At 44.9% G+C, this 14,479-nt stretch overlaps 1 protein-coding gene across 2 annotated transcripts in view; it reads right to left on the bottom strand.

Moving 5' to 3' along the window:
- Positions 1 to 477: 477 nt before the first annotated feature.
- The window catches only part of BRD1 (bromodomain containing 1), a 552,010-nt gene continuing 538,008 nt past the window's right edge, over positions 478 to 14,479 (bottom strand). For both annotated transcript variants that reach the window (XM_078679620.1, XM_078679628.1), the window contains exon 13: positions 478 to 1,862. In XM_078679620.1, the coding sequence (XP_078535746.1) occupies positions 1,679 to 1,862 (184 nt within the window). In that variant the 3' untranslated portion in view covers positions 478 to 1,678. The remainder of the gene's footprint in view (positions 1,863 to 14,479) is intronic.

Below are 14,479 nucleotides of genomic sequence, written 5' to 3'. Positions count from 1 at the left end.
CAGGCAACGGCTGTAAAAAAAGGTCCAAGAATAATAAATGACACTAAGAGGCTACAAATTTAAATACAAGGTGCGAGCTACTCATGGGGGTTCGCCGAGCTACCGGTAGCTCGCGATCGACCGGTTGGAGACCCCTGTTCTAGAGGACCAAACCCTTCCTCCTCATCTCCTCCTGCAAGAAGGATAGGTCTAGCTAGGGGCAGTAAGTCCAGTGGTTGGTAGGGACTGGACAGCACCTGCGTGAAACAAAAAAGCACGGATCAGAGTGTGGAATGATAATGGGCTTGTCGTCATGTGGTAGATTTTGTGGATCCAGTTTGAAGCTTGGGGAATATTCTAAGATGAGGAATCGGTTGTTAGAAGTCTCTATGATAAAAACATAACATGCATTTCGATATGCTTGATACTGGAGCCTGGCAGTATTTCCGGAGTCTAAAATGAGTTACCATATGTACAAATGAAACAAAAACACCAATCAAATTTTTGACTTTATCTTTTAATATAAAAAATGCAGTTCTGAAAAACCCACCCTACTCTTTGACCCTAACATAATGCTTTGCCTCTTAAAAATAAAGTACTAGTTCTATATACATCACATGTACCATACAAAATTGTATCCAAAGTTTCTATTGCTACCAAGCTGCTCTAATTTAAAACAAGTTACATAAAACCCTTTTGTTTTAACCAAAGAATTCCAAATTACAAAAAAATTAAAATTACACACAAGTCTTTGTTGTTTTGTACAACATATTCCCAAAAGTTTTTTCCAAACTAAATTGTCTTCTCGTGTGCCTTTATAAAATGTATTTCAATAAACTGTGAAAATTAAATTTTCAGTACAAAGCAAATGAATATAATTTCTTGAATAAATAAAACAAGTAGGCACACATATATAAAAATAAAATGTGTATCTAGGAAAGAGGAACTGGAATTTTTGAATAGCAATTTGTGGAATTACATATTTAAAACAAATTAAAACATTGTAACCCTGGGCAGCAATGGAGTGTTTTTGGTGATTTGCAAGTGATGTACATAGAAACATTTTGCGTCTTTCACAAAAGGTACTTTCCAAAATAATGTACTTTTTATGAAACACACATATTTATTGTATATTTTTTGAATGTGTGGTACTTCGTGTAGAGGAATGATTTACAAAAGATGAAAAAAAGATTTGACGGTTGGGGGTGTAAGGGAACAATACAAAAAAAACATGTTGCAGCACCATACGACGATACATATACCTTAGGCATCGATGCACCTTGGGATTTCGTTTTTTGAAATTACACTTTAAGATTTATAAAACAACACACGTCTCAAGAAATGTGCTGCTATGGAGTACACTGATTCATGTAAAAATAAAAACAGGGGGATTTAAAGAACTACCTCTAAAAGTTAGAATAAGTTAAGTGTGGCGCAATATACATATATGTACACTTTATAAACACTATTAACAAGACATTTAACAGTTTTAGTGGCAGCTCCTTCAAGCTACAATACAATGATAAAATATTCACCACATTACCATAGTAATGTTGATTTGACAAACTTGAGCAATTCCAGAGGTCAGCCCGGATCAGTGATTAAACGTGTAACTTCAAGACATTCTTTCAGAGAAAGTATTCAGATTGTAAAGCTCAGGAGTACACGGAGGCATGTTCTTGTCCTTGCAGATCTAGTATTAGTCAATATCGCTAAAATCACTCATAGGGTCCGCTTGCACTCTGCTCAGATGATTCAAAGCACGTTCAAAGGCAACTCTCACGGCTTTACGAATGCTTGAGGATCGTCCTTCCATCATTTTTAGCTGGTCTACAGCATCGTCAATACCGAGGGGAATCATTTTGGATTTTGGTAGCCATTGCCTTAAGAAAAAGATAGAGCATCTGGTTAAACCCTTTGATTATGCTTCTGTTACTAAATAGGATAATTATGAAGTTCCATTACACACAGTTATCATCCTATCTAGTGGTTGCCCAACTAAGCCATCAACTACTTGAATGCTTTTTCAACTTAAAAGATAAAAGTTGACAGTATAAACATAACTTCTTTGGGCAACAATGACTTAGGTAGTTGCCTAGAACCCTATAAAAAAACGTGAAGGACCAATACAAAGTACAAGTAGTTCAAAAGACAAATTGCTAATGAACAGAGCATGGACCACCAGTAACTTCCAAGGGCTGACAGCTAACTTTGTATGTATTTAGCGATCAGTCAAATTGCAGTACAAAACAATTACACCTTTTTGGGTTTGAGGCTTGTTCATGTGTATTGATGATGATAACCCTTTATTACAGTAGAGAATAACATTAATGCAGTTTTCCAGCACTGTAAAATTGGATGGTATGATAAAAGAAGAAAACACGTTTGCTTGATGTTTTATTGCATCCTCTTTATCGGGCATTTTGTTTACGCATGATATTTGGTGAAGAATTTGCAGGCCTGTTTTAGTAAATAAATGGAAACAACCAGCCTAGCATTAACATTTCACTATGTGGACAATGAGTGGTCTTTTGGCAGGGTGACCTCAAGTAAGAGGGGGTTAATTTCTGGTGCGGAACACAAGAACAAGTTACTTACCTTCGAAATGCCTAATCTGGTAGAGACTATATCTAGCTGCCTATACCTTACCTTTGAATTTCCCCAGGCTTCAGACTGGATTCTGAAGATTTTTCGAGAGCAGTACCCCTGCACGCTGGTAGGTGACTTTGATCAACTCCGCATGTCAACCTTGGCATCGTCTGCGCCGGAAGTGACATCCGGGCACCAACCAGGAACGCTGAGGTCAGTTACTTTTCACAACTTTCAACGCCATAAGCGCAGAGCCATGAAGACCAGCAGCACTGTTGTGTCCATACTAGGGCTTTGAAAGGAATCTGCCCTGTCCCTAGAAATCTGTCCACAGAGTGGGGAGGATGGGGGTGTCAGTGTAAGTGCCCCTGTTATGTCGAGCCTGAGCAGCGCATGCGCTGCTCTGCAAGCCATGCTGTATTGGAGTATGTACTTGAAGCCCCGCCCACTCTCCGCCCATATTAGTCATTAGGTTGTGTCATTGTCGTTCTTAAGTGCTGGCTTCTGATTCGTGAATAAGGTTCTTAGTCCCTCCTTAGTATCGCCCTGTCTGTTTTTGTAACCTTTCATGAGGACTGGCCTTCTTACTTGTGTTGTTACCCATAGCTTTTAATTATAGTCTGTCCGCACTATTTTCTTAAACCGCTTTGTGGTTTCCAGCAAAGCTTTTTAGTAGCTCAGCTCAGCACCCGCCTTATGGGCGTCGTGCTTTAACTTTTAAATATGCTCCCCACCTAGCCCCCCAATATCCTCGCCCAGCCCCCACCTCCACCACTCTCAGCTGCACGGACGCGTGCTTCATGTTGTTGAAGCGGGCGCCGTTACGGTCGCATCATCCATGTGCCACCATTGTTCCCCCCACCATCTACCACCCATGGCTTCCAGCGCCCGCTCTGCTCACTCACGGACTGGGCTTGTGGCCATTTCTGGGCCGTGAGACGGCATGACTGTAACACGCTGTTCGCGGCCAGTCCTGCCTTCTGCTGCCGTGACACTTTCCGAGTCCATAAACATGCCCGATGCCCCCCACCTCCTGACATGCAAGCAGTCCTGCTTTCTTTCTAAAACCGCTCAAAGACAGAAATGCAGTATGCTTTCCCCCACCAGGACGGAGCGTTAGGAATCCATGAAATATGCTGCTGCCTGGGGTGATTTACAAAAAGATAACAATCTGTTGGTTTGCGTTGTCCTGCATTAATTTGATCTCCTAGATGCGGCTGGTGGGCTTAAAACTGGGTTAATTAACTGAGGCCATGTAAATAAAGTTTGAGCTACCCTGCCCCCTCATTCACCCAGCAAGACTTTGCTGAGTTATGCAGCACAACAGTTTGTGTGCGTGAGGCTTCCGTTGATCTGTTGATTTCCTGTCATGATAAGCAAGTGCCCCACCCTCTACAAATTAGTGTTTCGTGTAAGTCAATCCAGATGCTGCCCTGCCCTGCCAAGTGCCATGCATCACAGATTAGGGTAGCTCATTTTAGTGATGGTTCCCGCATTACCGCACTAAAATGTAAAGTCACGCTTTTTGAAGCTCCCCTCTAACAGCATTTCTCTGGGCACTTCAGTTTGCTTTTAGCTGTACAGCCAGAGAGACTTATTTGCTGTGTTCCCCAGGCAGTGTGAGCCACAGCCCAGTGCAGGTGAGAGGTGTCTGGTTTGCATTGAAACCACTCATCTGTGCCCGGGCCGGGCTTATTTACTTTGTATCTGTTTTCCCCTCTTGTTTGAAGTTGGCAAGTCTGTGATTCAGTGAATGCAAGCTTCCTCAAAGGGATAGGGAGCACAAAGCTCATATAATCGAAGAGTAACTCATTTTGTTGTATGAAACCAAGGATAATACGGATAGATAACGGAGTGGGCTGAGGCGAAAAAGTTCTGGGGACGGCTCAATTGAAAGAATATTTTAATGGATCGTAGTCTTGAACTTTTTATGATGTGTTCTCCTTTTTTACAATTTATCAATCTTCTGAAAAGTTTGTCACTTCGTTTACACCATAAATGCAACTTATGCTGCAGTTGCATTCTGTGCTAGTGAAGGGCACCAGGATGACCCCAAACCAAAACAAGCACTAGCAAGATTATGTTTGGCGTTCGAAAGCTGGCATATTGCAATCATAATCAGAACAATTTATTTGATGATGTGCCAATGTAATTTATTTTGGCGGAAACCCAATCTCCATACATGTTTATGTGCTATATACTTTTATCAGTAAAACTGCATGTTAGTGGGGATGCTTTGTGGCCATTTTCAATGGAAAGTGAGCCATCCATAAATGAAAGTGCACTAACACATCGGGCTTTAGTAATATATTTATGAAAAGTGGGTGTTTAAACATGAACTGGGAAATATTCCTGCTCCTGCCCAGATAGCAATGCTACTAGTGAACTAAGAGGTAAGCCATGTGTACCATTTATGTGGGCTTGATTCTGATTATACATGGAGCACACGTTTAGTCTAGTAAATAAAAAGGTATTTTTTTGTACAGCAGAAATAGTGAAGTTGCATATTTGAATGTGCTTCTTTATGTGATAATAAAGAAAAAGACGGCTCCATAAGACAGAATATTTGCCTAGAATCACACCATTTGAGACCAGTCACGGGTCAAGTACATTACAGTTAGGTTGAGCAGATAATTCAAGTTACTAGACTTCCAGGGCTAGTAACATTTTAATGATTTTTCGAGCCCTGTGCTTGTTTCTAGTCCAGCCAAGACATGGACTGATGGCTTGGCTGCTCCCATGGGGAGCAGGGTCAAGACTGATTTGCGTATAGCTGGGTCCAAACTGGAATGGCGAGGCTGGCAAACAAAATATGGATTTAACCCAGATTTGTGACGGGGGTTAATTGATTTGTTCGGCATTCCTTCCATCATCTGTTCTTTTTGCATTTGTCGACCTAAGTGGGAAGGGTATGCCCAGGTGTGGGTCCTGTGCTCACTATGCCACAGCATTCAAGATAGTCTGACTGGTGATGGGTGATACCCGGAGACCAGCCCCAGGATGCTTGTTTCTGGTGAAGGGAAGGACCAGTTACTCTGGGAAACGAACGGGCCCCTGAAAAAAGGATAAAACCCTAACAGGGAAATTACCTTTTTTGAAAAATATTTTGCACCGGGCACAGTGCTGATTAATTGTAAGCAATTCAATTAAGTGTACCTGGAGTCCTAGTTATTTAATTTTTAAGAAACCACAATATATGCTTTTGGCGGTTTGGGTTATTTATTTTCCCCATACATTATTTATTCTTTTTTCAACGGAATTCTTTTATGGAAAATCTCTTTTTTCAGAGAAACACACAAAACAATTTGACATTCAGTATTTAAACATAATTATACTTAGACAAAGTGCAACATAAATATTTTTTACGTAAATTAATACTCAACAACATGTAAAAAAATGTACGACAAATTGAAACACATAAAAGCTACATACATTACATATATATACATATCACAAACTACACAACAACTATTGTAAGAGCATGTGTACTACGATGAACTCAATCCTGATTTCAAGGAAACAATTTATTTATAAATTGAAGGGCATAACTAAATTATGTCTGCCTTTATTTAAATTGAGGGCATGAATAGATTATGTCAGCCGATGCGTTTCTCGCCTCGTTTTTCCAAGTTACGAAAAAGTGGTGAATCTGTTTCGTGACCGCCCCTGATAGTTTACCAGTGCTTTACGTGATTCCCCTGATGTATAATAGTCCTCCTTTAGATAGGGAAAAGCCTGTTCCAGACTAAAGGCTTTACTGTCTTTGTCAAATTCCCTTCTTGGGTCCTGTCAATCGGGCCTAACCCCCCCTTTTGGTGTTGATTAATTGTAAGCAAGCATGTAAACTCTAGACACACAAGAATATGATGCACAACTGACATACAAAAATATTTTGTTTTTATTAATTGTCTTTTTGTTTTTCGAGATAGAAAAAATATATATATATTTATAAATACAATTCATACATGACAAATTCCAATGTATGAACAAATATACATGACAGATGATATTGTGCAAAATAGAACCACATATTGATACACATTACGGTATAACCTGAGAAAAATATAACTTCAATTTATATATGCAGTGATCAGAACAGTTTATATAACTTGTAATTATCTGCATGGGCAATATTAGGCTAGAAATGATTTAATCCGTATGTGGAGACACTGGTAATGATTGTTGAATACCTAGCAGGCCTGGCATTTTGACTGGACGGTTCCCATTGGGAGCAGGGTTGACGGATTTGCAGATGGCGGAGTTCAAACTGGAATCGCATGGCGAACAAAAAAAAACGATGGACTTAACCCCGATCTGTGACTGGCGGGTGAAGGTTTGATTTGATCATCATTACGTACATCATCTGTTCTCTTTTCATGGTGGTAAAGGGGCAGATTAGGGAAGATGCAGCTGCCGTGGTGGGGGAGGGAGGTAGACAGACAAGACTGCTGGCACCTGACCCAAAAGTTAGGTGTATACCAATGAAAGGACACAGTTCCTAAAGTAGGGTGCAAAAAGTCACCCAAACTTAAGGGTGCAAGAAAAGTCACCCATACATTTAAAAAGAAAAAAGAAAAAAGTACAAAGGAAAGAAAGGTAAATCTTAGGTAAGGATACCCACTGGTGAGGGGAAAGAAACCTTTGTCCTCTGTTGCCCTCACACACCCCAAGGGATGTCATGCTTCATCATCGGGCAGTTGCTCCTCGTAGGGCCGGCGCTGCAATTCCCTACGGGCCCCCGAAGGGACACTTTGTCGGAGATCTTTTATAGGACTGCCGGATGGTGCATGGGGGTGTGCGGGGAGTGGGTTCAATGAGGGTAAAGAATAAAAGGAAGTGCGTGCAAAAATGAGATAAAAAGGGTCAACATGCAGCGGCATTGTGACTGTTGTACCCTAGGCAGTCCGAAAACCGCAGAAATAAAATTGCCCCAAAGGCACACTATGCCCGGGTGACAAAAGGTCATAGGTCGACATGTTTCGCGCTTGTCTCGCCCATATAGGGTCGTTTGCGCTTCTTCAGGACCAAAGTGATTCAAATAAGTGAAGTGCACGTGAATAATGTCTATAAAGTAAAATACCCTCTGTCTCAATCAGGGTGGAACAGCAATATGTTTACCCTCAATGTGGCAACGGCTGTATGTTGGAGACCACTCGTGATTGAATACCTAGAAAAGAAAAAACAAGATGAACCACAAAATTGGACACCAGTTCAACTTGATGCCACAAAATATGCCACAACTATGTGCATATTGGTTAAGTAACAAAGGAAAAAAGTAACCAAGCACACAAGCCCTGTCCATCACATTAATGGGGTCCTATCTTTTATAGGCGTGCTACTCTGTGGTTAACAGCCCCCTGCTGCCTGCTTGGATTCCCACCATGATGAAAGCTGGAAACGCACACGATTAGTAAAGCCCGGGGTTTGCTTACCTAGCCATGCTGAGGCAGTTCATAAAGATGCAAGCGTAATATACGCCCGCCGGTGGCCGGAGAGTTAATGCATGGACTGCCACAACCGTGTATCACCCTTCAAAGCGTGTACCGGTAAATGATCTGCCGGCATTAGTTCAAGTAGGATAGAAGGGAACAGGGCGGCGTCCTTTTCCGGCTCCCGGTTCCCCGCCTGCCCATCGGATGTCTGAGCCACAGCGCATGCGCTGTAACAGTGGCGAAGTGCGCACGTGCAGACATCGGGACCACTAATCCCCTTGCCATGCGCGTTTAACATTCCAGATCGCTTAGCGCTAATGATGAATAATTATCTATAGTTATCTCCTCCACACCTCTCCCATCACTTGAAAAGTTGGTCAAAAAAGGGGGGGGAGCGTGTTTACACACTGTAATACTAGTGTGGGGGGTGCCAAATATAAATACAAGGTGCTAACGTTCAGCACTAGTAAATTATACATATGCAACTGTTCAGAGTTGAGGACTCCCTGTGTCGATGTGACTGGTGCTCGTGTGCCTGGGAGAAAATTAAGGGAAATTATAGAATAGTAAGGTCCCTCGGCTGAACCGCGGGGACCTTACTATTCTATAATTTCCCTTAATTTTCTCCCAGGCACACGAGCACCAGTCACATCGACACAGGGAGTCCTCAACTCTGAACAGTTGCATATGTATAATTTACTAGTGCTGAACGTTAGCACCTTGTATTTATATTTGGCACCCCCCACACTAGTATTACAGTGTGTAAACACGCTCCCCCCCCCTTTTTTGACCAACTTTTCAAGTGATGGGAGAGGTGTGGAGGAGATAACTATAGATAATTATTCATCATTAGCGCTAAGCGATCTGGAATGTTAAACGCGCATGGCAAGGGGATTAGTGGTCCCGATGTCTGCACGTGCGCACTTCGCCACTGTTACAGCGCATGCGCTGTGGCTCAGACATCCGATGGGCAGGCGGGGAACCGGGAGCCGGAAAAGGACGCCGCCCTGTTCCCTTCTATCCTACTTGAACTAATGCCGGCAGATCATTTACCGGTACACGCTTTGAAGGGTGATACACGGCGGTGGCAGTCCATGCATTAACTCTCCGGCCACCGGCGGGCGTATATTACGCTTGCATCTTTATGAACTGCCTCAGCATGGCTAGGTAAGCAAACCCCGGGCTTTACTAATCGTGTGCGTTTCCAGCTTTCATCATGGTGGGAATCCAAGCAGGCAGCAGGGGGCTGTTAACCACAGAGTAGCACGCCTATAAAAGATAGGACCCCATTAATGTGATGGACAGGGCTTGTGTGCTTGGTTACTTTTTTCCTTTGTTACTTAACCAATATGCACATAGTTGTGGCATATTTTGTGGCATCAAGTTGAACTGGTGTCCAATTTTGTGGTTCATCTTGTTTTTTCTTTTCTAGGTATTCAATCACGAGTGGTCTCCAACATACAGCCGTTGCCACATTGAGGGTAAACATATTGCTGTTCCACCGTGATTGAGACAGAGGGTATTTTACTTTATAGACATTATTCACGTGCACTTCACTTATTTGAATCACTTTGGTCCTGAAGAAGCGCAAACGACCCTATATGGGCGAGACAAGCGCGAAACATGTCGACCTATGACCTTTTGTCACCCGGGCATAGTGTGCCTTTGGGGCAATTTTATTTCTGCGGTTTTCGGACTGCCTAGGGTACAACAGTCACAATGCCGCTGCATGTTGACCCTTTTTATCTCATTTTTGCACGCACTTCCTTTTATTCTTTACCCTCATTGAACCCACTCCCCGCACACCCCCATGCACCATCCGGCAGTCCTATAAAAGATCTCCGACAAAGTGTCCCTTCGGGGGCCCGTAGGGAATTGCAGCGCCGGCCCTACGAGGAGCAACTGCCCGATGATGAAGCATGACATCCCTTGGGGTGTGTGAGGGCAACAGAGGACAAAGGTTTCTTTCCCCTCATCAGTGGGTATCCTTACCTAAGATTTACCTTTCTTTCCTTTGTACTTTTTTCTTTTTTCTTTTTAAATGTATGGGTGACTTTTCTTGCACCCTTAAGTTTGGGTGACTTTTTGCACCCTACTTTAGGAACTGTGTCCTTTCATTGGTATACACGTATGCATTAGGAGCATGGACACTGGACCTTTATTAGCTCCTAGGTCCCCCCCTCTTTTGTGTGATAGATGTTGTACGGCGGTTCAGCCGAGGGACCTTACTATTCTATAATTTCCCTTAATTTTCTCCCAGGCACACGAGCACCAGTCACATCGACACAGGGAGTCCTCAACTCTGAACAGTTGCATATGTATAATTTACTAGTGCTGAACGTTAGCACCTTGTATTTATATTTGGCACCCCCCACACTAGTATTACAGTGTGTAAACACGCTCCCCCCCCCTTTTTTGACCAACTTTTCAAGTGATGGAGAGGTGTGGAGGAGATAACTATAGATAATTATTCATCATTAGCGCTAAGCGATCTGGAATGTTAAACGCGCATGGCAAGGGGATTAGTGGTCCCGATGTCTGCACGTGCGCACTTCGCCACTGTTACAGCGCATGCGCTGTGGCTCAGACATCCGATGGGCAGGCGGGGAACCGGGAGCCGGAAAAGGACGCCGCCCTGTTCCCTTCTATCCTACTTGAACTAATGCCGGCAGATCATTTACCGGTACACGCTTTGAAGGGTGATACACGGCGGTGGCAGTCCATGCATTAACTCTCCGGCCACCGGCGGGCGTATATTACGCTTGCATCTTTATGAACTGCCTCAGCATGGCTAGGTAAGCAAACCCCGGGCTTTACTAATCGTGTGCGTTTCCAGCTTTCATCATGGTGGGAATCCAAGCAGGCAGCAGGGGGCTGTTAACCACAGAGTAGCACGCCTATAAAAGATAGGACCCCATTAATGTGATGGACAGGGCTTGTGTGCTTGGTTACTTTTTTCCTTTGTTACTTAACCAATATGCACATAGTTGTGGCATATTTTGTGGCATCAAGTTGAACTGGTGTCCAATTTTGTGGTTCATCTTGTTTTTTCTTTTCTAGGTATTCAATCACGAGTGGTCTCCAACATACAGCCGTTGCCACATTGAGGGTAAACATATTGCTGTTCCACCCTGATTGAGACAGAGGGTATTTTACTTTATAGACATTATTCACGTGCACTTCACTTATTTGAATCACTTTGGTCCTGAAGAAGCGCAAACGACCCTATATGGGCGAGACAAGCGCGAAACATGTCGACCTATGACCTTTTGTCACCCGGGCATAGTGTGCCTTTGGGGCAATTTTATTTCTGCGGTTTTCGGACTGCCTAGGGTACAACAGTCACAATGCCGCTGCATGTTGACCCTTTTTATCTCATTTTTGCACGCACTTCCTTTTATTCTTTACCCTCATTGAACCCACTCCCCGCACACCCCCATGCACCATCCGGCAGTCCTATAAAAGATCTCCGACAAAGTGTCCCTTCGGGGGCCCGTAGGGAATTGCAGCGCCGGCCCTACGAGGAGCAACTGCCCGATGATGAAGCATGACATCCCTTGGGGTGTGTGAGGGCAACAGAGGACAAAGGTTTCTTTCCCCTCACCAGTGGGTATCCTTACCTAAGATTTACCTTTCTTTCCTTTGTACTTTTTTCTTTTTAAATGTATGGGTGACTTTTCTTGCACCCTTAAGTTTGGGTGACTTTTTGCACCCTACTTTAGGAACTGTGTCCTTTCATTGGTATACACGTATGCATTAGGAGCATGGACACTGGACCTTTATTAGCTCCTAGGTCCCCCCCTCTTTTGTGTGATACCAAAAGTTAGGTGGACAGCGCATCATCGTCCACGCAGAGGCTGGGTAGCATGCTTGGCTTAGTGCCTGGCAGGGTACTGGTGAGGTTGGAAGCCCCTTCCGTAGCCACAAAAGGCAGACTGGAGATGACATGGGGCAGCTAAGAAGCCCATGGTCCTGGCCGTAGCCTGCAACTCCATAACACACTCCAGAGCCAAGACTGCCTTGTCTCCAAGGAGAGCGGGTGCCATCAAAGGGCATGTCCATAAGGGAAGCTTGGACATTCCCTGAAAAGTCAGTTGTCCTCAACCAGGCTGGGTGCCTCATTGCCGCATTTGACTAAACCGCTCTGCCCAGTTAGTCGGTCATGTCCAATCCACAACAAATTGTGAACTTAGCTGCATTTCTACAGTCGGCAACAGTCTGACAGAGTACGGCATGGGCCTCCTCCGGGGACCTGAGGCAGCACTTGCGCAACCGTGTCACACAGAGTGTGGGAGTAGTGGGTCGGTAGGCATGAGGTGTTCATAGACTGCAATGCTAGGCTGGAAGAAGAAAACAGTTTCTTCTCCAAAGAGTCCAGTCTTTTGGATTCCCTGCCCGGGGGAGCAGTAGGGAATGCACCCAGGGTAGTCGAGGCTTAGATCACCAAGCTCTAAGGGGTAGGGTGTTGGGTGAGGAAGTTTGGGTCCCCTGGCGTGGGGCGATGGCAGCAGGCAGTCATCCTATTCACAGGAGCACCTGTGTTGTGTTTGGACCAGGTTCCCAACAGGATGTCTGTGAGGGCATCATTGAAAGAAGTAGGGGTTCCGATGAGGAGAATTCCGGTTGCAGTACCTCTGTCAAGAGGTTGGTCTTGACTGCTACCGAAGGCAACTGAAGGTCAAGAACCTCAGCCGCCTTCCGCACCACCATTGCGTATGAGCCTCTCTCCTCCTTAGCCACGGTAGGAGGAGAAAGCATACCAATATCTGGAGAAGTATCCAGTCCACTGGCTTCACCAAGTTCCTCACTCCAGTCCATATTAAGGTCTTCTATGTATGCCTGATACTCTTCAAGGTCCATCAACCCCTCTCATTCCTAACCAAGTTCCATCCCATAGGAATAGGGCTCAGGCTCCGATCTAGGAAACATGGTTCCTGCCAGCGTCGGAGTTGGGCAATTCCCATCTGACTCTGTGTCAGAGTTGGGGATCGCATTGGTGATGGCACAGCCGGTGGGCGCGTCAGCATCGAGATAGTACAACAGGCGTCAGTCTGGATACAGGAATGGATCTCTGGGGCCTGCCGACACGGAACCAGATGGGGCTCCCTGCGGGCCCTGAAGGAGCATCAACAGGGTCGGGACGCCCAAAAAGAAGAAGCATGGCCTCATGAAATATAGGAAAGTGCCCTCTTTTGCATGGTTGCCCCCACTAAACTGCTGATGTACTTTGACTGAGTGTGCCCTGGGTTCCTGCCAAACAGGTACCCAGGGCCTATGTTCTTTCCCTAAATCGCATTAAAAACAAAACCCAATTGGCATTCTTTGGCCACAGGTTAGTCCCTTGTAAATGGTACCACAGGTACCAAGGGCACTGTGGCCAGGAAAGGCCTATAAGGATGGCAGCACTTATTGTGCCACCCTTAGAGGCCCTGTACCTTTACACACACACACACACTGCCATTGCAGGCTGCGTAATTTGGTGCAGAAAAAAGTGAAGAGTCGACACAGGACACATCCCTGTGTGCCATGCCTAAAGCCCACTGCTCTGGCATAGGTCAGCCACCCCTCCAGCTGGGTGCACTATACCAGTGGCGAGGGTACAGGCGCATGAGCCCTGTACCCATACAGTGTCTAAGCCAATTCTTAGACATTGTAAGTGCAGTATTGCCATAAAGAATATTTGGTGCTGGGAGTTTGTCATTACGAACTCCACAGCATCACAATGGCTTCACTGAATACTGGGAAGTTTGGTATCAAACACATTACTGGCATCAGTGTGGGATTTAATGAAAAATACACACAGAGAGCATCTTAGAGATACCCCCTGAAAAACGACCTAACACTTGTGTTGGACTTGGCCCTTCTGGCAGGTTCACCCCTGAACTTTTTGCTTTTAATTATGACCTGGTGTTAGTGATTTTTTGTTTCTGCGCACTTTACCACTGTGTCCCAGGGTAAAGTGCGTGCGTGTGGTAAGGTTGGCCTGCCCTCCCATAGGAATGCATGGGGGATGTATGTGTCCCTAGGTAGTTCCTGAAGCGTGGGGAGTGCAGGTGCGAGTTTGGTATGTGCGGACTCGTGTGATTGAATGCTGCGCGATGATGTGTGTGGCATAATTGTGTCTAGTATGGAAGTGCCACTTCTAGAAGTTGGCCTGTCTGTGCAGTGAATGTGCAGGCTTGTGATTGGCTGGAGCTGGCTGGTGTGCCAGGCTCCTGGAGTCTGGATGGGTCTGCCCCGGTGGTGAAGGGGAGATCTGCATGTTGATGGCTGAGGAGGAGTGCACCTGGGACCTGAATAGGGCTGGGCTTTCCCCCCACATTGCTGGCTCCACCCCCTGTGGTGTGTCTGATGTCCCGGACCCATCCTGTAAATATAGAGAGGGGCTGAGTAAAACAAAGTGCTCAGGAACCAGTTGTATCTGGGTCGCCCCTTGCCTGCACCCTTAGACAAAGGAATTTTGTGTATAAAAAGAGGCT

This window comes from Lissotriton helveticus, chromosome 1_1 (assembly GCF_964261635.1).
Source record: "Lissotriton helveticus chromosome 1_1, aLisHel1.1, whole genome shotgun sequence".
NCBI classification, from domain to species: Eukaryota; Metazoa; Chordata; class Amphibia; order Caudata; family Salamandridae; genus Lissotriton; species Lissotriton helveticus.
Note: the sequence above shows the minus strand (reverse complement) of the source record. Positions and strands in the feature narration are given on the sequence as shown.